Raw genomic sequence first — 23,022 nt, 5'->3', positions numbered from 1 at the left:
CCTAGTATTCCTTTGTGGACAAGCACCTATAGCAAGAAAACACATCATAATAAGCTCTAGTTCAGCTGGTGCTTTAAGACACTGCAAATTATCTACGCAAGACTTCGCACTGGAAGGCAATGACAACTGTTTCAGTGTAGCTACTCTGATAACCATTTCCTTAGAGAGCAGAGACCTGGTGCATACAGAACAAGGAATTCCCCACCATCAATCTGTCCATTTAAGTCACCATTTCTTGCTTTGCATTTGTGAGTGGGTTGTGCTCTTCAGGAAGGCCTCCTTCGCATTGTTTACAGATTTTTAACATTTCTTTAAGTTCATTCTACACCGAGCTCATTGCACTGTTTCTGGTCAGTGAAGAATGCAATTAACCACTGTATTACAAGTCACAAACAAAAATCCAGCTCCTCTGCCAAGAGTTTTCAGGCAGCCCAGTTGAAAAATCAATAGCTTTAGCGTTCCTCAAAACCATTCAGAATTCATACATTCAAAAGCAAGCATATAGAAAGAAAAAAACAATAGATTTCCCCCTCCCTGCGTGGCTTAGAGGTGGATTGCATACCAATAGGCATGGAAAGTTAATAGAAAGACCATTTGTTTCACTGTATCAATTTCAGCTGAGACAGACAAGTGACACATACTTACCTATTCCCAAACCCATTTATCACCTTCAATGCTATTGCCAACCTGCAAGTGCTTTAAATAGATCAATTTAGGCAAAAGGATTGATTCTATTGCAGTGAGCTTGAAAATACTGAAAAAGCTAGATCCGTAAGTGGTTGATGCACTGAGGGAAGGAAAGTAGAGTCACCCAGTGAGCCAAGACACAGGTGAGCTAACAGGTACTGCACAGAAAACACCTGGAGGCAGAAGTAGCTGTGGAGTGCCACTGCAGGGTATTGTCAGTTACAGATTCACAATGGGAGTTCAGTGCTTATGTGGGTCATTCCAAACTCTCACGTTTCCATGGAGGAAGACCAGTTTTGCGGTCAGGAGGATACCTCTCTCTCAGATGAGGGCAGAAACCAAGGTTTACCTGGCCCTTTCTCATCAACAAAGTGCTTTGATGTATTCATGGAACCACCTGCTATTTTCTACTCACCATTTCTATTGGCATTACTATATCCCATAATTTTATAGGAGTCATTAGTTACAAAGCATTTTCCTGAAAAATCTGAAACCACAGCAATGCCATTGAGTTTTAGATGGCAAAGATGTGATAACTAGCAGTCCAGTGTCTTCCACTCCCTCATGGATGGAAAACTCGATATTTGTAATAATTCAAGCACAACAGTAACACAAGGAAAGAAAAAAGCTTTTCAAGCAACTGCATGAAAACCTTTACTTTCCACATCTCCTTTCCTTTTTTTTTTTTTTTTGTCATGCTACTTTGTTTGTATGAGTATTTCTGAGTCAGCTTTCTGCAAAGCTATGTTTTAGTAAATTAAACAGCTATTAAATACAGCTCCAGAAATTAAAATAGCTATTGCATTCCCCCAAAATACCTCCTTAAATCACAGTTCAGGAAAACATCATTCACCTTAATGGAGAACCACTGTAATGGAGCAAGAAACAACTTGGAAGCAAGAGCAGCAAAGACGGGAAGACGTGGTTCAAGTTTCCCTCATATTTTCTTAGGAAGCAAAACTATCTTTACACAAATAACTTTGCAGTTTCAGCCAGGTCTACACAGTTTTAAACTAAACTTGCTTCAATTTCTCTCCCCTTTATACTAAAAAATAGAGGAAAGAGTATTTGACAAGGGTGCATACACATACATCATAGAATTAAAAGACCACTAAGATCACTCAGTCCAACCATCAACCCATCACTACATAGAATCATAAAGTTAGGAAAAGACCACTACAACACAGAAAGAACTATATTAATGCCAACAACTAGATTCATTTCTTCTGAGTGGGCTCCTGCACCGAGACCTACTTCATAGAGCTTATTGGACCTTACTGCAACCTTCTCAAAATTGTAGCCCAGGTTGATCCTTAGACTGATTCACATACACCATAAGATTTAGTAATATATTTTGATATATCCTATTACCAGAGTGCAGTGATTGTACTGCTTAATAGCTGCCATACTCACACTTCATAAATTGGTGGCTAGATTGTTCACCACATCATAGTACGGTTTGTGTTGGAAGGGACCTTTAAGACCACCTCATTCCAACCCCCTGCTATAGGCAGGGACACCTCCCTCTAGACCAGGTTGCTCACAGCCCCATCCAGCCTGGCCTTTGAATCCCTCCAGGGAGGGGCATTCACAGCCTCTGGGCAACCTGTGCCAGTGTCTCACCACTCTCAGGAATCTCTTTCTAGTATCTTAATCTACCCTCTTCCAGTCTAAAGCCACTCCTGTCACTATATGCCTTTATAGAATGCCCCTCTCCAGCTTTCCTTTGGGCCACCATCAGGCACTGGAAAGCAGATATCAGGTATCAGACTCCTTAGAGTCTTCTCCTCTCCAAGCTGAAAAGCCAAAGCTTTCTCAGCCTATTCTCATAGATGCTCCAGATCAGAGGATGGCCACAAACATAATCAGGACCTGCTCCAACATTTTAATGTCCTTTTTGCATTGGGAGCACCAGAACTGAAGTTGAAAGAGATGTGTCCTTTCCACACACAGGCCAGGTTAACAGCAAGAGGTGCAGTGCCCATTTCTCAGACCAGCCTGGGTTAATCTGTTCTGTCAGCCTTGATTCTCAGTTTTATACCCAGAAGTGTTTAAAGTCAGCTAAATGTCCAAACAGATTGCAAATATGGCTGCATTTACACAACAAGTATGCATCTACATTATTTGTTTGTGCCCCAGAAGCTTCCCACATTAAAAAAAAATATCCCAAAGACTGCCTTTCTACGTCTGGTGCTTGGTGTCTGATTTATTAGCTTTTCTGTTTTCATCAACATGTTCAAGTTGTTAAAACCCATCCTGTTAAGCCAATGTGTCTGGTATTCATCTTCACCTCAGTACCATCTGCAATAACAAGCACCAGACCCCTGCTCGATGGCTGTAATGCCTTCCCAAGAATATCCTCTAGTAAAAAGAAAATATAAAAAGGACGAGCCCGCCTCCAGCGTGGGGCAACCCTTTGGTCCTGTTTTCCTTGAAAAAAAAAAAAATAAAAAAAAATCACAATAAGCTGTTGCATTGCCTGTGCTTTTGTTTTCTAATAGAGAGGGTGAAGGAGTTTCTCTTTTTTAATGAGCTTGCAACATAGCAAGTAACAGAAGCTTTTCCTGTTCCTGTGGGAAGTTTGTTTTCTTTATTGCTGCAACAGCAAAGTTAAGCTGCAAGCATTGGGTAAACAAAGTGTTCTGAAAATATTCACTCCAATGCAGTTTCATATGTTCAATAATATCTGCATTTCAGATCTTTTCTCCATTTGTTTCACCTCTCTCCTTGGAAGCAGTCCCCTGCTGACCATAGTCATACAGTCACAGACTGTCTTGGATTGGAAAGGACTTCGAAGCTGACCCAGCCCAACCTCAGCTGTGGGCAGAACTGCCCCCACCACCTGAGGCTCCCCAGGGCCCCATCCAACCTGGTCTTGAGTAACCCCAGGGATGGAGAGCATACAGATTCTCTGAGCAACCCATGTGTGCTTCTGCCCTCTGAGTGAAGGATTTCTTCCTGGTACCTAATCTAAATTTACCCTCTTTACGTTTAAAAGCCATTACCCATGGTCCTATCATTATACTCCTGATAGAATGAATAATAGTATTGAGAGAGATCATTTTCAGAACTACACCTGCAAACAGACTTTTTAAAGTAAAATACACCTCAGAACATGCCCTCTCCCAGCAACTGCTTTTCTCTCCTTGAGCAAAGTTTTCTCCAGGCATCTACTACTCCTTGCAAAGGCATTGTCTATCTCAACTTCCCATTTCCCTAGAGCAATTCCATGTATTAAACCTGTGAGCTTCTACTTGTACCAAACAGTATGAGTATGTGCAGCTCAATAGCAAGCTGAAGAGTCACCTTCAAACCAGGAAACTGAAGACACTTTGCCTATTCACAGATATTCTGCCAACAAAGAGGAACACCCGTCACAAAAAGTATTATGTTGTAAGTAGTTCTGCATACAGGTCCATTAGCAACAAACATGTTGGAGGAAGTAATTATTGTGGTAAATTTATTGACAGAGCAGGAAAATCCCTTTGTATCACTTCTCTCATTCACTTCACTTTTTGCATTGTTCTACGTATACACACACAACCTTACCTTGGCTAACATGGACTCTCAAGCCGCTTTAATACCTTTGTAGCTTTTTTTCTTTTTAAGTACTCTGAGTAGGAAAGCTGTGCTAATACTTAATACAGAACTGAAAGGCTTCAGGTGTGTGAGAAATTGTTTACCTCAGTGGAGCTCCACAGCTGCTGAGAGTTAATGAGATCAGGGGAAAAAAAAAAGTAGAAGTTCTGCTTAGCTGCCTTGGAAAAGCAGTTTGAAAGCTGTTTTAAGCACATGTTTCTGATCTCATCAGTGTGAAGGCTACACCTACTACAATGCGGGTAGATTCCCTGAGAGTCGTCTGCAGTAAATGAGTTTAAGCAAACACAGGTGATTTGGCTGCTCTGTAATTTAAGCACCCTGGAGTACAGCTAGGAGCATGCACTGCAGAGTGCAAGCTCCTAGCCACACAGAAAACTGATCAAAATACAACACAAGAGTTATGGCTGAAAGGAAGACAATTAAGAATATACAGACTGGAATTCAATGGATAGAAACCTGCTTCCCAAAAAGATCAAAAGTGGTACTTCAGCACAGGAGTATTTCATCCCCAAAACAATAAAGACCTAAGATGTACAGTCTGAAACAGGATGGCTGAAACAGGAGAGACACATTGGTGGATGCATAGTCAACAAAGTACAGGTAGAAAGAGTATCACAGTGTGATAACAAAGGAACAGAGAATGAATGCTCACCCATATCTGAAGATTTAGGCTCATGATGAAATTCTCCCCAAAAGAGGGATCTCCACAGAGAGGTCCTTCCCTAGTGGCAGTCAGCCCTTAAATGGGGGGTCTAGCAGAGGTGCTCCAGCTCCACCCCTTCTGATCACACAGCTGAATTGCCTTCACCTGTGCTTCCATGGCTGACTCAGTCCTTGCCTCAGGTGATCAATCAGTGGTTCAGGCCATGAGTCAACTGCTCTCATACAGTGGATAACATCAGTAACAGTGGGTTTTTTTAAAGGATTGAGAGCAAATTGGGCTTTTGAGCACTTCAAGATCCAATGAAGAACACAAGATGGAGGAGAAGCATATAATTATTATTGTTGTTATAAGTAATATTACAACACCATTGTCATTGTAAATGAATCAGCAGATGGCAAATGCCTTTTGGTGAAAGCAAAGGCAAAATAATCTGTCTGGTAGAAAGGGGTGAAGCTAATGATGATGTACTGAATGAAACAGCCATTCAGCTAGTAGATCAGGAAAAAACATTTGGGTGTCGTTGTGAGAAAAAAATGGAAAACATTAGCCCAGTTCAGAATAGCAGCATCGGAAGAAGCTAAAGAGGTGGTAGTGTTCCTGTATGGAGATTTTGGTGGATCCCACCAGAAGCCATGCAGACCATTTTCTCTGGATGCAGATGCTCTGTTCCTGAGCTCAGTCTGTCGGAGGGGTGAACTAGGTTCCCTCCATGAGCATATCTTCAGGGGCAGCAGGACTGGGGCTGAGGCTGCGAGGGGAGGTAACATAATAAGTTCATTCTAACAGTGTGATGGGGATTAATTGTGCAGCATGCAAAGGGTGCATGCCAATGTTTTATTCATTATAGTGTGGCAACTCAAGCTGGTCACCTCATCCCCCATCTCCACTTTCCAATGAGTCTTTCTGACCAGACCCAAGCCATTAGCAAAGAGCCGGTTGGCTTTTGTTTGCTTTTCTCCTGATCCCTTTTTTTCAAGTAGGCTCCCCTGCTAAAGCATAAGAGTGCTTTGCTCCTTTTAAAACAGAAAGGTCTGAGCCCAGTCATCCGCTAGCGACTCCTTTGCAGCCAGTTAGCCCACAAAAATAAGCAAACCCAGGGAAGGAGTCAGAGCCTAAGCCCTTTACGTGAGATTGATTGCAAAGTTGGTGGCAACATGACAGGCTGATTTGTGGTGGCTCCTCATAGCTTGCTTGAACTGTAAACCTCAGCCCCATTTATTTATTGTACAGCGGCCAGCTCGTCCCTCGTGCCCGGGAGCACTCAGCCCTGCGCAGGGATGTGTTCATGCGGGGACAGCCGTGCCCTTCCCTGCCCTGGGCTGCAATGTGGGGACCTGGAGCCCTCCATGGGGCCGGGTTCCCTCTGCTGTCATCCTTCCCACTGATAGCCAGAGCAGCTGTTTCTTCCTCTTCGGTAGCACGCAGATTGCCAGAAAGCTGGAGGGGCCCATCAGCTCTATTTCGTGCTTGGATCTAGGTCTGGATCTGCATTATATTTTCTTGAAACAGTAGTCGCATAGCGGGTCCCTCCACCTTCCACACAAACATGATTTAATGTCTTCCTGGGGAGCGGTGAGCTCATCTGCTTTAACGTGGAATCGTAAGAAGGATTGGCTCCCTGCTTATTAATGTAATCACTTTAGACTACTTGATATGTCCTGTATACAGCTCACAGTGTAGAGTTTTATAGCACATTACCGCACCTCCATATAAGTCTAAACTGGTCATAAAACATAATCACTTACTGAAAAAGAAATATATATTAATGCTGCTACAACTAGGGCACACAGTGATTTTCATAGCAACGGGTAAACAAGGCACTGGCAGAAGACCTATTACTTTGCACTGAAAAATGCAGATGAAATGGAAAGCCATGTACCCTTCCTCCATCTCTTTGTCATCCTCACCCCCGAAGCACCCACGGGCTGTGAGAAGATATGTGGTGTTGGTGGTACCAGAAGGACCACGAGCTGCCAACTCAGTCCTACAGCTCATGGTGACACTCATTGTGCAATTCCAGCATCAGCCTTGGAAACACTTCTACCATTCATCTCAGAAGCATCAGGCCTTGAAGAAAAGGAACAGCTCTGGGAAGCTGGAACACACCAGCCCCACCAACATGTATGTTTGTTCCCTCTGCATATAGGTGAGCAGCATCAAGGCAGACTGATGCTGAATAAAGTTTGTCTAGACACAAAATTAGATCAGGTTAAAAAGACTACTGTATTTCTGCTCTCTTCTGTTTATATGGCTCATATCAACACAGTATTTTAGTATGTGATGGTTATTTATGTATTTAACAGTTGTTGAACAGCTGTGCAGAGCACTGTCTGGATATTTTTATTTTAGTTTAAAAGTGAGTCAATACACAGTTTTGTGTATTGTATGATTTAAGAGCAACCTAAATGACCCAAATTTAAACTGAAGTAAGTACACATCCAAGCCTTTTGGTAAGGTTTACTTTTATTAGTTTAAAATCACACCTTAATTTAAACCATACCCGCATCCTGAGTCCAGTCTTCCCTGGTACTTAAATATCCCTTTTCTCCCACTACACCTAATGAAAGAAAACTGAGGTTCAGAGCTGTGGGGCATCTGGCTGTGCTGAGAGAAGGGTATGAGCACCAGGTGTCTCTCTCAAATCCCAGCCCCTGCCCCAGCCCTTTCCTCCAGCATCAACCCCAACCCCTCCATCTCAGTGCAGCTGTCCCACTGGTGGAAAACAGGACTGAGAATGCACTGGTGGGAAAAAAACAAAGTAGTTTGCCTGTGGGGGGGTGAGCACAGAGGCTGGGGGTCTTGAGCATCTTGGCCACATGCCCATCACTCCATGGCCAAAGGCAGCCAGCAGGTTTTTGAAGGGAGTTTGTCAGCTCTCAGTAAGGGAATTAAAAATTCTCTCCCAATGAAAATGACTTTGTCCTTCTCAAGTACTCACATATACACAGATATAACATACCATGACATTCAGAGAAGGAAAGAGTATTCCTCCTCCACTTTCTGTTGGTTTAAACATCTGTTTTTGTTTGGGGTTTTGGTTGGTTATTTGAATTGTTGGGATTTTTTATGCCTAGGGTGGCTAAGTAAAAAAGCCACTGCTTTATTTCCAGTGTCAATTTTTAATAGAAAGCTCAGCATGACGCAGATGATCAGGGAAAAGGGGCAGTGAGACAGATCTGGGTGAGGGATGTGGGGGGAAATTACCACCTGATAAAACTGCAGTAAATTGTTACTTAATATTAATTGCACCATGTTGCTGGAAGGCTCTCAGAGAGAGCGTAACGACAGCAGCAGTGGGGTTTTGTGGTGGGTGAGCAGCGAAGAAGATGGTTATTTCTTACTACAGTGAGCAACCAAATGTTGATTGGACCTGGCACGGGGGGAACTGTTTCCAAGTGAGAGCAGAGCATCTTTGGGCCTCCAGCAGCTGGCTTACATAGAAAGAAATAAGCACGTTCTCCTACCAAAGGGATCTGACAGGTTTTTTAGATGCAGAAGGTAGAAGTCCAGAACCTCTAACGCCTATCCGCATTGTTGGTAGCCTTGAGATGAGCTACCTTGTTAGTCTGCTCTCAGCTTCATGGCTGCCCTGGACCTACAGAGCTTGCCAGAGCGTTCTCTCTAACACTGCATTTTGTCTGTATGAGATGTTTCACATCTAAGCATGCTCTTCTCTTCTCCACCAACCACCATCCCTCCTAGGGCTTTCTGTTTGTTTCTCTGTGCCCTTGGAAAACACTGAGTTGTGGTTTTCCTCTACTCAATACCTTACCTTTTGGGTATGCTGATTTTTGTCATGTTCATCACATTTATCATTACAACCTCTTCGCTTGGAAGCTGGAAGCTGCTCCACACAAGATCCAGACAGCTAGAGACCCTCCTTTTTTGAAGCAGGCTCTTCACACACACCTAAATCAGCCAAGTCTATGACCTCTATCTCCCAACTTCCGTCTCCTGACCCTAGCAGATGACAGCAGGTGTTAAAGAGCTGCAGGCTAGCAAGAGAGGTCTGAAGTATTTTCATTAGCTAAAGACAAAACCCAAAACTACTTACATAGATCCACCTTGCTAATAGCCAGGAGGTCTTTCCTTCATTTGAATAGAGCATCCTACACGGAACCCTTAGCGTCAGGACAGATTTATAAACACTAGTGGGATAATTTCCAGCAAGTCTAAAGTAGAAGCAAATTTGCAAGAGCTGGAAAAATGAATCTGTCATCACAGGATCAGTATTTGCAAGTGTTCAAGTTTAGCTTATGATATTGTTTGTCTTGGCTTCTAGTCTATCACTTTTAATGAATACTTCATATTTCAGAGGCATAGAAGGAGAGTGTGATCTTCCATTGAGATTTCAACGGCCACCCGATTTGGAATCTTCTCACATAGCCCATCTCACTATGCACAGGTAAGAAATAGAATGATCTCCACTGTTTCAACAGGTGGCTTTTGGCTGGTATATGCTCAGTGTGCCACGGTTTTCCTGCCATCTTGGGGCAGAGAATCTCTGTGAGCAGGATGAGACAAGCTCTCTGATAACATAAATAGCTCAATTCAGAAATCAAAGTTAGGGGAAAATGATACCAGGTGACAAGGCCAAGTGTAGGGTGGTGTATTTGGGTTGGGGCAATACTAGGTGTGTATACTGACTGGGAGATGAACTCCATGAGAGTAGCCCTGCAGAGAAGGACTTGGAGAACTTGTTGGATTAAAAGTTTTACACAAGCCATCAATGTGTATTTAGAGCCCAGAAAGCCAACTGTATCCTGGGCTGCACCAGAAGAGAGGTAGCAGCAGGGTGAAGGATGTGATTGTCCCCCTCTACTCTGTTCTCATGAGGTCCTAGCTGGAGTACTGCATCCAGGCCTGGCGCCTCCAGGACAAAAAAGATTCAGAGTTGTTGGAGTAAGTCCAGAGGAGGCCACAAAGATGATCAAAGGGCTGGAGCACCTCTCATGGAAAGACAGGCTGAGGCTTGGCTGAGATGAGAAGGCTCTGGGGAGACCTCTTTGCAACCTTTCATTACTTGAGGGGAGCTTATAAACAGGAGGGATAACAAGTCTTAGCATGGGCAGATAGTGATAGGACAAGGGGGAGAAGTTTTAAACTAAAAAAAAGGGGAGATTTAGATTTGATATCAGGGGAAAACTTTTCACTCAGAGAGCAGTGAGGCACTGACACATCTGTCCAGAGAAGCTGTGGTGCCCCATCCCTGGAGGCATTCAAGGCCAGGTTGAATGGGGCCCTGGGCAGCCTGAACTGATGGGAGGGAGCTCTGACCATCACTGGGGGTTGGGGCTGGGTGGGCTTCAAGGTCCCTTCCAAACCAAAACATTCTATAATTTTTTGATTCTATGATTCTATGATATTCTATGAAAACCACTCTGAAAACAGAACAAAACAAACCAAAAAAAAAAGCATGGAATATATATTATTTTTAAGCTATGTTCCCAGGTATTAAGAGAAAATTTACGATGAAAAGTGAGTGCATGTCACTTTACCATCCCTACCTTTCTCAGCTAACACTGAGGAATACGAAGTTGAGGTTGTTGCTTTCAATTGACCTCCAGTATCCTCTTAGGCATATCAGATAGATCTTCGCATTTCAAGGGACAAACCAAATCTGAAAATAATAATAATAGATGATAAAAGTATTTGTTTCCTGCAGGTGCTTTGTGCCTTTTAGCACAGCAGCCCCATAATTGTCACTGAGTAGCGCTGAGCACCAAGCCCCAGGAGCCTGTTGTTGTACACAGCTGGTCAGCACCGAGGCAAAAGCTTTTGCTACACTAGGGACAAGCTTAGGAGAGCCAGAGCTGAAAATAATTCCACATTCCAGTGCAATAGCAGATTACATGTAAAAAACATGTAACAAGATACCTCAAAGAATATTTTAGGAAGCTGCTTTAAATAACAAAATAAAAAGATAACTATGGGTGCGAAATGCCCACTTGGCCTTTCTTTCCTACAGGGACAAATGGAGGCTCTCTTCGCCTCATTTTTCTGACTCTATTCCACACCAGCCTTTTACACTGTGTCATTCAAGGAATCTCACCTACCGCGTCTTGTATAAATTGCCTTTAAAATAATCCATAGCACCAAACTTAAAAAAAAAAAGTTAAAAATTGATTAAGCCAACGCAGCGTTTTCCCCCAGTGGGCTCAGTGCTATTGCTTTTCCCTTTTTTGCTCTGTTTCTTCTTCTACCAGTCACATGGTGCTGCAGCCCATCACCAGCCCAGATCTGAGATGGTGAAGCAAGGCCTAGCCTAAGATGGCGGACCAGGCCTTGGAATAAGATGGTGGTGCGGGGCCTGGACTAAGATGGCGGAACAGGGCTTGGTCTAAGATGGTGGTGCAGGGCCTGGATTGAGGTGGTGGAGCAGTTCCCGGGGCTGTTGGAGTCTGGCACTGAGGGCTGTGTGGAGCAGTCCACGGGCACTTACTGAGCACCAGGCAGGGTTCACAGCTTCAGCAGCACGGCCACTGCCAGCACAGGGAGCCCCCAGCTCACCCTAACTCAAAAATTCATGGGTGGATGTCTATCATGATGATTCCCCATCCACGTGCTGCCAGTTCTGGCCCAGCAGAGGATTCTCCGAGCTGCACCCAGTGAGGCATGGGAGATCCTAAACCAGCACCCTGCAAATGTGAATGGGGTCAGTGTGACACTGGGCAGGAGACGGGCTGCAGAGCTCTCTCTGTCCCCTTGCCTGTCCCTGGGCCAGACCTGAGCAGCCGGAGTGCTGCAGTAAAACACGCTGAGTAAACACACGAAGCCAGCATCGCTAACCGCTGCTCCAGCAGGAAATCCATGCAATGAAAAAGTCATCAGCACAGCTTTTTTTTTTTTTTTTATCCATTCCTCTCATTCCTCAGATTGAATTTCTTTCCGTGCCATTCTTTCAGCCCCCCCCTTCATGTGGCTGTTTCCTTCAGAGCTGCAATATTGGCCACCAGCAAGGAAGAAAGAGCTGATAAATGATGATGCACCGCTCTCATTATTCTGTAGATTTCTCTGGGAGGATTTAGACAGGTCTCAAATGCGAAGAGGAATTAGCTGAGCAGGTAGGGGAAGGATGCAAAGTGAAATTCAAGACGCTAGAAAGCTGGGTTTCTCTGGAGGTCCAACTTTCCCCTCCACCCGAAGGCAGGAAGGAGTGCTGCTCCTGCAGCAAAGAGAGCTTCTGGGAGTCTGGGAAGGGAGCTCCATCAAAGGAGTTATTTTCCTGTAAACCAGGGCTGAGCAAACCTTAATGGCTTTGTCCTGATTGAAGAATAAATCAGCTATTCTTTTATGAGCCAAAGTGCATCTAGCAACACTTCCAGTGTTCTACGAGGAGCAGTGTTTGTGCCTTTTTTGCTGGAGGCTGGTTCTTACCTATGACTTCTGCTAACAAGCTAAATACTCCCCACAAAACTTCACCAGCTGTAGCTTCACCAAAAAAAAAAAAAAAGAGTTAATTAAAAAAAAAAAAAAAAAAAGGCTGGCCATGTGTTTCCAGCGCATACATATGCGTGGAGATCCACATGTACTGGAGATAAAGTTAAGTGCGAGCACATGGCTCTTGCTTGGAGGAGCCAAGGCACCATGTGAAGGTTGTTAGTGCTGGGGGAGCCTGCATGGGGCGAGCAGAGGGGCTGGAGCCTGGCGTTTGTGTGTGTGGTAACGGTGTATGAGGTGGGGTGGTATGTGAGACTGGTGCATGGGATTCTGCACACAGCACTGGCACAACCCATTAGCTGGACCTCTTCTGAGCGGCTCCTGTCACCCTGTTCGTTTCAATGGGAGCCAGCCTTGTAACAGCAGGCTGAATTATTTGCTTGTGCAGCGCTCCAGGCGCTGAAATATATGGGCTGCATTTAAGAAGATGAACCCCGCTGTGCCTTAGGCTGTGTGTACGCTGTTTGGGCAGAAGGTATAAATTGTAAAATAAGATGACGATATTAGCATCTTCCCTCAGCTTCCCCTCGCCGAAGGAAAACCACAGAGGGAACACTATTCAAGCATTTCCTTTATGCTCATAAGTTAATCAAGGAGCATCGGGGAATGAGACAGTTTTATGGCTTTCCAGGAAAACGCGATACAACTCGCAGCCACTGAGCGGTTTTACAGTTACCTCTGCAAAGCGGGGCAAACAGAACGAAACAAATAACTAAAAATCCGCTCTCGAAGGCTGGTGGGAAGGCGGTGGGAGGGAAATAACGTGCTCAGGACCTCCGAGCTGGCCGCCTGTGGACGGATCGAACGGGAATGAAAGCGTGGAGCAGTGTGCGAGGGGAGTGTGCTCAATGTGTTGAGCCCGGAATGTACGAAAACGGAATCAAAATAGAATGCAAATTGGAGAAAATGGAATAAAAACGAAATTTAAAAAAAATCATTTAGGAACAAAATTAAAAGAAATTAGAAAATAAACAATTTAATAATAATCGTAATAAGTCTCGGCTGTTTCAAAGCCGGCCAGCTCAGGACTCGGTGCCTTTGGCAGCCGCTGCCCTGCGCATCCCTCCTGCAGGCGGGGCTTTGTCAACCCCCGAGCATCCCGGGGGGGTCCGGCGGTGCCCCCTCTCTGTCTCCGTGCCCCGGGGAGGTGCGGGAACCCTGGGCACGGCGGCTCCCCGCGGGCAGCAGCTCCGAGCTCCGCTCCCCGCCCTCTCCGAGGTTTGAGGGCCGAACGAGTTCACAGTTGACGCGCAGTAAAGCGTCGATATCGCGCTAATGGCCGGGGAGAAAAGGCTCTTCGCAGGGATTCTCATAAAAGCCCTTTATTTGGTATCCAGCGTTTTCTCGCAATCAATAAAGTCGACTGTTATCTCCCGGCGCATTTCGCGGGGAGGTTTATTGCCTGCGGGGCGGCTTAGGGCTGAGACAGGAGTGTACCATACAAGGAAGGGACTCCCGATCGCCTCGGATCCGAGGCTCGGATTCATAAAATAGAGCCATCCATTACGCTGCCGATATCTGGAGCCAGCAAACGTACACAGACCGTAAATCGCCGCCGGCGGGGAGCGGGCCGGGCGCGGGGCTCCGCCCGCCGCATTCCTCCCAGTGCCGGGCGGGGGGCGCGGGGGTCCCGGCCCATCCGTCAGCGCCGCGATGACTCCGCGATGCGGCAAATGGGTCCTGTAACGAGGCGGCGGCTGACAAGGCGGCGCGGTTATCCTGTCCGGATGATGCATAATATTAGGATTAGGGCTTAGATCATCGCATGCTTTTAAAATCATCACCGCTAACTGGAGGGGAGTAGAGGGGGGGGGGGGGGGGGGGGGGGGATTGGCGGACGGGGGAAAGTCCTGGGGGCTGCAGGGGGCAAAAGTTTCCGTGTGGATAATGATTATAGATGGAGGGATTTATGGCAAAGGGTGTACACACAAATAAACGTATCTGCTGCGGCCAGGGTGGGGGGAGACGAGTCACCCCTGCTTCCCATTCCCATCTTATCACTCCCATCCCATCACCTCCTCCACCATTCCATCCCATCATCTTCACCTTATGACCTCCATCCCACCGCCCCCATCCCACCACTCTCAACCCATCTCCCCTATTACACTCTCCACCATCTCCATCCCTTCATCCCCAAACCATCACCTCAACTCCATCATCCCCATCCCCTCACCTCTTCCCATCCCATAACTTCCACCCCCATTCCACCACTCTCATCCCATCGGCCCCACCACCCCCATCCCATCATTCCATCTAGCATCCCATCACGTCCACCTCATGACCCCCATCCCACTTATCCTCATCCCATCACCACCAACACATTCTCCACCACTCCCATCCCACCACCCCCAAACCATCATCCCCATCCCACCATCCCCAGACTCACTCCCATACCGTCCCTGCACGATCCTCATTCTGTCACCCCCATCCCCATCCCATCACTTTCACCCCCATCCCACCACTCGCATCCCATCAGCCCCATCAGCTCCTCCACCATCCCCTCTATCAGCCCGCCATCCCCATCACTCCTAACCTAGCACCCCAATCACCCCCATCCCCACCCCGGTAACTTCCCCCCGCGGTGTCTGTCCCATTCCGGGGCAGCCTTGCGGTTCCGGCAGGCGAGAGCCGCTACGGGCAGCGCGGGCAGGGAGCGATGGCCCTGGGAGCGGGAGCGGCGATGGCTGAAACCATTGATTTGGGGTTTGCCCGAAGGCTGGGGGTGGAGGAGGGTGGCCCGGGTTTTTTAAGGCAAGCAGAAATTTGATTATAGCGTACGGCAGCGCTCTGTGATTTGCGGCGAGCGGATTTCATTAACTGCGGACCTTTGAATCCCGGAAAACCCGGGCAGGGCCGCAGGGCCAGGGACGAAGGTGACCCCGAGGGCGGGCAGCGAACGGGGGCTCCTGGCCGCGGCGCCGGCGGCTCCAGGCTGCGGTGGTTGCGGAGCGGCGCGGCTCCGGGCACGGCTCCGGGCACTGGTCAGGCTGGCCTCGCCGCGGAGGCTCCGCCGGGACCCGGCACCCCTCTCTCGGCCCACGCCCGGCCCCGCCACCTGCTCCGCCGGTGGGCGGAAGGGGTTCGCCAGCCCGGTTGCCGGTTCGTTCCGCGTTTGGGGTCCGGCTGCCGGGAGAACGCCGGGGCCGGAGCCCAGCCCGCCCCGTCGGGGCTCGTAGCTCGGCTGCGGGAGCGGTACCGGCTCTAATCGCCGCCAACGAATGTCACCGGCAGAAGGAAAAACAAAAAGATCGCGGAGCAGATTTTGGCAAGGCTCCTAAAGACACCAATTAGCAAAGGCTAAACCCATTAATGAAGTGGCGGCTCTCTGGTTTCAGCCAGGTGGCGCGGATCAGAGCGGCCGTATCTGCCGAGCAGAGCTGCGCTCCCCTCCAGCCGGGACCTCACAGCGAACCTCCACATCAATAACGCTCTTAATGGAGCTCATCAGGGCCTGGGCCGAGGGAGAAGGAGTAGCGGATAGGAGGGCAGCGCACGGGGGACTCAGGGGGACCCCCACCGCCGTCTCTGTGCGGAGCAGAGCTTGGGGCTCCCACCTCTGCAAAGGGACTGGAGTGAAGCGGGGGGGGGGGGGGGGGGGGGAATATCTCCGCTTCTTCTGGGAGAAGGGGAAGATAAAATAAGAGAAGGGAAGAGGAAAAGGAAAACTCGGGCCGAGGTCCGCGCGGATGTCGAGCCGGTGGAGTTGGGCTGTGACAGGAGCCCTCAGATTTCTCCCCTCGGAGGCTCTCTGGGTCCGCAGCCGGGAATGCGCACAGCCAGCGCAGCGCCTGAGTTATAGCCGAGGGTTCGCTTTATTTGAGTTCGCTGCTGTTTATTTAAGAAAGTGAATAAAGGTTTTGTGTAAACAGCCATTATTCCCGATGAGCGCCCCGCAGCCGTGAGGAGGGGGCGGTTTTGCAGCGGGGCTGCGGCAGGAGCTGACATTTGGGGCTCGCAGTTTGTCTCGCCGACGCCAGGCAGTCCCGAAGAGGCGCGGGCTGCAGCAAAGCGCCGCGTGTGAGCGCGAAGCGGCGATGCCGAGAGGAGCGGGGCCTGAAAACAATTATTTTTTAAGACATCAGCCGAAGACTGACGTTAAAATAATACGCAAATATTTTCCTAAAGAGCGCGGCGGGAGGAGAACGCGGGGTTCGCTGCGGCTGGGCCCGGGGCCGCGGGCGCGGACCCCTCTCGCCCTTCCATTAAATTATTTTAAATATTGCCTCTCTCTCTCTCTCCTTTTTTTTTTTTTCTTTTTTTTTTTTTTTCTCCCGTTAACGTGACCATTCTCATTTCCGAGTATTCCTGGAAGCCTTTTCGGAGCTGAGAGAGGTTTCAGGAAAGAAATCGGGAGAGAAGAACAGGATCTCGTTGCGCATCGTAATAGGGGGGGAATGAGGGCTCATTGCGATGCTGTTCTCGAGCCGCAGTCGAAGGGACTCGGAATGTCGAATGCGGCCGTGCATCGGGAGCTGCGCCCCTGGGTCCGGTGGCTCAGAGCCGCCCCCGGTCCCGTCGTTCTTCGGTTCCCTCCGCTCAGCCATCCCTGCTGCCTTACGGCCCGAAATCACAGAATCTGTCATAGAATCATAGACTATCCCGACCTTACTGAGCCCTCCCGGCCGACCCCGGCCCTAACCATTGTATGGTCCGAATTTGGGGTGGGTCGTGGAGGGATGTTGAGGGGAAACCAACATCGAATGTTGGGGCAGTTGGAGAACAGGAATCCACGGGGCGATGCTCTGCGCTCCGCCTTCAGAGGCGACCACGACAGCCCGAATCCGCTCGTGTTGGCAAAGCTGCGAGAAATAAAGCAAACAAAAAGGGACCCCCCCGGACTTGCTGGCACCCTTCTCCGGATGGGTGCAGCATCGCGTTACGGACGGCTCACGGGCTGCCGCACTCCCGACGCTCCCCGCACCGTTATCCCAGCAACTGGACTCCTTTCCCACTTGGGACGGGCACAGCCACGTCACTTTCCCCAGCGCCACGTACGTGGCTTTGTCTACCTGCCCGAGGGCGCGCACAGCCGGGGCACGCTGACTGTAATGTTTTAATTTCTTCCTTTCTCCTCTGAAGAGGAACACCGTTATTCTCTCGGCGGCAGCCCGAGGTGCGCGGGCCCCAAAACTGGAGTGATGCGGGGAGATTTTTGGCCCTTCTGTTTGGATGTGGGCATCGCACGGGGCCCTTTTCCTGAGGACGGAGGCGAAGAGCAGCTGTCCCCGACGAACATCTCTCCCCTCGCAAAGCCATCGGGGACGCCCTACTCACAACTCCTTCCCTGACGCACAGAGATCCAATGGAAATGGCACAGCAGGCGCTACGCGCATCCACGGGCGCAGCGGCACCGTTGAAAATCGCTCTGTGCGCCGTGAATCTGCGCACTCGTTTGCACCTTGTTTTCCGCCTCTCTCGTCCCCTCCCGGCCTACAGCAGACCTTCCGGCTCGCTCTTTACCCTGGCTCAATTTTCCCCAAAATGATTTTTGCCGACGGACACTCGAAAGTAGCATTGTCTCCTCTGTGCACTCTGCGTCCGTGACGTCATGCCGCGCTCCCCGAGCCACGCCGGGACAGCGTGACGTCACAGGCTGCTACCACCTCAACCCCCCCCGTCTGAGACAGCTCCCTCCCACCCCCAGATGCGGTTCGTCTGTAGGGACGATCCTGCACCAATACCCAAAGCCTCCCCAAAATACCCACGTCCGTAGGTGCGCGCCGTCGGAGCCGCAAACAGAATTGGCGACTTTCTCGCCCAAGCGCAATTTTGCGTAATGAAATCCGGTTGTTGTCATCACCTCCGCTCGCGGGGGAAGGGGAAAAAAAACTTAAAAAGGCGAAGATGGGGAGTTGGAGGCGAGGAGCAGGCGATGGGCAGCCCCGCGGCCTCAGCCTGGCCAACAGACGGACGTGGTTACAAACCATAGCAAACATTTTTATTTACAGGAGATAGATAGATAGATTTCTATATTTTGTCAGTGCAGTATTTCTCGGTCGGATTATTCGAAGCAACACGTCGCAACCCAAGAGGATGTCGGCAAAAATACTTCACATTGTAAATTGTTCGGGGGTGGGGGAGTTATTTCGGAGCGCAGTCCCTCGCTCGGATTTTCCCAGAGAAGGAAGGGCGGGAGAATAAAATTAAAAAATAATAATAATAAAAAAAACAAACCTCAGGAAAAAAACAAAAACAAAAAAAAACAAAAACAAAAAACAAACAAAAAAAAAAAAACAACAACGAGAAGTCCCGCTCTCTGTCCCGCGGCCGGGCCGCTCTCTCTCCGTCCGGGGCAGCGCTCCCTCAGCCTGGAGCCGCAGCTCCCGCCCCGCGGCCGCTCCCCTCCGGGCCGAGCCGTGCCGTGCCGTGCGCGGGGTCCCGCCCGAGCCGCGCTGCCGGCCCGCGGCGGGGAGGAGGCGTTCAGTCGGCGCGGAGCTCCGGCGGCTTCGGGGCCGCCTCGTCTATAGCCCCTCGGGGCTGGCTGCGGCGGGAGGCGGGGAGGGGAGGCCGGGGCTGGCGGAAGGCCTGCAGCTCCCGGCTTGGGGCTGGCTCTGCTCGGCGCCCTCAGTCCTTTCCGTGTCGCTGGGGGCCATGTCGAGCGAGTCGGGGTCGCTGCTGTCGCTGTCGCCGTCGCCGTCGGAGCGACTGGGGCTGCGTTCGGGCTCCCCCGGGGCGGCGGGCGGCGGGCCGGCCCTGGGGGCCGCGGGCTCGGGCTCGGGCGGCGGCTCCTTGTCCTTCTGGGCCTGGGCCTCCTTGGAGTGCCGCCACTTCATCCGGCGGTTCTGGAACCACACCTTCACCTGCGGCCGCGCCGCCCTCAGACGGGTTCATGGGACCGCGCAACACCCGCGCAAAAACCGCGCAGCGCCGCGGGAGTGGGGCAAAAGGGGGAGGCATGGCGGGCCGCCCTCATCTTCCTTATCTTCATCCTCATCCTCATCCCCATCCCCATCTCATCCTCTTCTGCCCCCACCTTTACACCACGAAGGTGATTTTCTTATTATTTATGGCTTTCTTTTTCATTACTGTTTGCGTGTTTTAATAACCACTCCCGGGTTTGGATTGCTATTTATTTTTCCAGAGTTTTCCTTTTGTTTCGTTTGTTTGTTTGCTTTGTGTTTTGTTGTGGGTTTTTGTTATTGGTGTTTTGGGTTTTTGTTTTTGTTCTTTTCCTCTCCTTCTCCTCCTTCTTCCTGGAAACTCAGGCCCTTGCTCAACAAACCGCAGAGTTATACAACTCCGCGGGCCCTCAGCAGCGGAATCATCGCTGAGCGGCACTTAATGGCTCCGTTTGAGGCAGAGCTTTCACTTCCCTTCGCTCAGGGATTTTACAACGCGGAAAGGAAGAGATTTAGAGGGGAAATAAAAAAGAAAAAACAGGGAAGGGACATTAAAGATGCTACTCTTCCTCTGAGCTAAGTGCCTCCCCGGTGCTCGGCTCGGCAAAACGTGCGGGGCCGCAAAGGAGAAGCAAATGGAAAACGCTCTCCGGTTCCCTCCCCGCCCTCGATATCCACCCCCCCAAGCGCAGCAGGGAGCCCTCACCCCATACCTGGGCGTCCGTGAGCCCCAGCATCGCGGCCAGCTGCTTGCGGTCCGGCTTGGTGACGTACTTCTGGATTTCGAAGCGCTTCTCCAACCCTTTCCTCTGCAGGTTGGAAAAAACGGCCCTGGACCACGAGCGCTTTCTCTTGTAGGTCTGAGGCAGCGTGTCCTTGGTCAGCACCGCGTACGGCCCTGTGGGGACAGACGGACGGACACGGGGCGGCCCCCTTAGGGTTAACGCAGGGACGGAGCCCGCAGCCCACAGCCCGCAGCCCACAGCCCTTAGCCCGGCGCAGAGCGGCCCTGGCTGCCGTCGGGGGTTTCCCGCTGCCGTCGGGGGGGCTGCCCCGATCGCTGCCCGCTCCCCCCCACCCCATCTCTCCAGGCTCTCGCTATGGGACGGGGCGAAGTTGGATCGGGTCCTGAAGCGCTCGTCCTCCCCCCTTGGGGCGTCCCAAACCCGAGCCTCGCGAAGAAAAAAACCAAATCATCATCATATCATTATTAAAAAAAAAAAAATAGTAACCATCTCCAGCGTTTACAAACGCGAGTCCCTGCGGGCCCGGTGCCACGGGGGGAGCGAGATGTACCTGGAAAAGTGTCCTGAAACTGGTGCTGAACTGAGCTCCTTGGGGCCGTGTTTAGGGGCCCCAGAAGGGCAGAGGCCTCGTTAATGGGCTCTAGAGACGCGAAGAACTGGCCGGCGGACGGCTGCAAGGCGGGGAGGTGAACCCCGGCCTGGCGGCTGGTACTTAATAGCGAGGTGAGATCTGTGAGCACAGAACAAGGAGAGCGCGGTTACGGCGCGGTCGGGCCCCGACGGAGCGAACGGAGCCCTGCCGTGCGCTCCCTCCTTCGGGCTTCGGGGAGAGGCCGTGGCCCTGCCCGCCTCGGCTTCGCTACATGGAGGCTATCGCTATTTCCAAGGGGGTGCCGCCTCGCGGGGTGCGGGAGAGCCCTCGTTCCCCGCTTTTCTCGGTGTAAAGCCGCGGGGACGGGGAAAACAACCCAGCGCCGAGCACGCAAAGCGGACGCGGCGATTTCTCTACCTCTCAATGTGTTGCCTTCCTTCACTTTGGGGTCAAACTCCGCCGACAAAATGCGGTCGATGCCGAATTTCAGGTCCTTGCTGGCGGGCGCCGGCGCCGTGCCGCCCGTGTGGCCCCCGGGTCCCCGCGCAGGGGTTCCCCCTCCTCCGCCCGGTGCCGCCGCCGCCGCCGCGGGGTTGCGGTGCTGCGGGGCGCGATGGTGGTGCGGAGGGTGGAAGGCGGCGGAGAGCGGCGAGAGGCGAGGAGGGAACGCGGCGGCGGCCCCGGAGGGGGCGTCGGGGGCCACGACGGGCGTCGGCCGCAGCGGGGAGGCGGCGGCGTGGAAGGGACCGCCGGGGAGGATGGAGCCGAGCGCGGCTGCGGCGGCCGCTGGCAGCCCGGGCGCTGCATCGGCGGGTCCGGCCGCCGCCTCTCCGCCGGCGTGCAGGATGTCGGCGATGCAGAAGGACGGTTTCTTGGCCGCCTCCAGAGGGAAGCAGCCGCCGGCCGCCGGCCCCGCCGCCGAGCAATACGCCGCTGACCAGAGGCTGAAGTTGGAGGCGTAGAAGGGAGCCAGGCCGGCCGTGTACATCCTGCCGGCGGCGGCCGGGCTGCGCGCCCGGGGAGCGGCTCAGCTGCCGGGAGCGCGGCGCGGGGCTGCCCGCCGGCCCTCGGGCATGGGGAAGGATGGCGGGGGTGGCTGCGGGAAAGCGCTTGCCGAAGAGGCAGGGAAAAATAAAGTAAAATAGGAAAAAAAAAAAAATTAAAGGGGGGGGGAAAGGGGAAAAAAAAAAAAAAAAAAGGAAGAAGTCCCCAAAACTCGCGGCGAGAGGCAGAGAGCGAGCGGCCAGCGCGGGAGAGCAGCGGCGCAAAGAAAACAAAACAAACCCCCTTCTTCGCGCCGGGGAAAAAATGCACCCCTCCCTCCCCAAACTTTCTCTGGCAGCGGCTCCCGGCCCCGCCGCAGCCCTCGCTCCCGCCGCCCCCCGCCCGCCCGCGCCCAATCCGAGCTCCGCGGGGCCGGAACGCACCGCCCGCCGACACGCCCCGCGTTGCCGGGCCGGGATGGGCCTCGCTGGGCCGTGCTGAGCTGTGCTGGGCCGTGCTGGGGCCCTCAAGGTGTGCCCCGCGCCCTCACCCGCAGTAACCCGGGCGGGACGGTCGTGACCGGTGACAGCCGCAGCCTCAGAATGACACACGAGGCCGGGCCGCTCCGCGCCTCGTTGCCCACAGCCATGTGCGCAGCGTGCGTCTGCGGGAGGCCGGGGCTGCGCGCCTTCGTGGCATCTCCGTGTGTAGAACTTCAGGGGGGCACTCCGCCCGTTGCTCGGCGCCGTTTCCACTCAAGCCCGATTCGTAATTTTGGAAGATTTGGCATCCAAATTGCCAATTTTGTTCTTTTAGAATATTGCCGCATACTTTGGTCTCTGGAATGTTTGGGAGACAAACCCATCAGAGCGTGGGTTGTGCTGACACACAGCGCCCACGTCTATCCCGAGCTGGTGCTGGGAAGACAATAGAAATAAAAATAGAAATAGAAACGGGAATGAAATAGAAATGACAACAATAACAATGCATTTAAAAATAGAAATAGATACACAAATTTAAACACAAATACCGATGAAAATACAAATGGGATACTTATAAAGAACATTTTTTATTGTCGTTTCCACAAATGGAGATGCTGTGAGCAGGTCTGGAGTCGTGCGGTTGCGAATTTGCTTTGGTTTTGTTTCCAAAAATTGTTATTAGTTTTGAAAATAGCATTCAAAATTCGGCGCCTTCCCAGGGCCTGATGGTGAAGCGGTCCCCCGCCGCAGGTATGGGGCGGCCGCGCTTTGTGCTCGAGGCCGAGCGCGCTCCCGGAGCGGGCACGGCTTTGGTTTGCGTTGTGTTTTACCAGCACAACGTTAAAATGGAAACGATAATAAGCACTGCCGAGCCGTGTCCGAAAGCGAGGGGAAAGCGAGACCGGCTCGGCTCTGAGCTTCTCCCGTATTCCCCTTCCCCGCATCCCCCCGCGCTGCCGGCCCCGTTGCTGCTCTGCAGCTCTCGCTC

The 23,022-nt window shown here is 51.3% G+C and overlaps 1 protein-coding gene across 3 annotated transcripts; it reads right to left on the bottom strand.

The window, feature by feature from the left end:
* Positions 1–18,307: 18,307 nt before the first annotated feature.
* On the bottom strand, positions 18,308–21,915 carry HLX (H2.0 like homeobox). Of its 3 annotated transcripts, none has more exons than XM_052686750.1 (4): positions 20,986–21,914; positions 20,527–20,706; positions 19,944–20,128; positions 18,308–19,173 (listed from the first exon to the last, which is right to left on the bottom strand). In XM_052686750.1, the coding sequence occupies exons 1-4, from the start codon at positions 21,554–21,556 to the stop codon at positions 18,853–18,855; spliced, it is 1,257 nt and encodes a 418-aa protein (XP_052542710.1). In that variant the 5' UTR covers positions 21,557–21,914; the 3' UTR covers positions 18,308–18,852. The 3 variants fall into 3 exon arrangements, with proteins under 3 accessions (XP_052542710.1, XP_052542699.1, XP_052542718.1); XM_052686739.1 differs by having other exon boundaries at positions 18,308–19,191; positions 20,986–21,912; XM_052686758.1 differs by lacking the exon at positions 20,527–20,706 and having other exon boundaries at positions 18,308–19,191; positions 20,986–21,915.
* Between the last annotated feature and the right edge of the window lie 1,107 nt (positions 21,916–23,022).

This window comes from Tympanuchus pallidicinctus, unplaced genomic scaffold (assembly GCF_026119805.1).
Source record: "Tympanuchus pallidicinctus isolate F22 unplaced genomic scaffold, pur_lepc_1.0 scaffold1, whole genome shotgun sequence".
Classification (NCBI taxonomy): Eukaryota; Metazoa; Chordata; class Aves; order Galliformes; family Phasianidae; genus Tympanuchus; species Tympanuchus pallidicinctus.
Note: the sequence above shows the minus strand (reverse complement) of the source record. Positions and strands in the feature narration are given on the sequence as shown.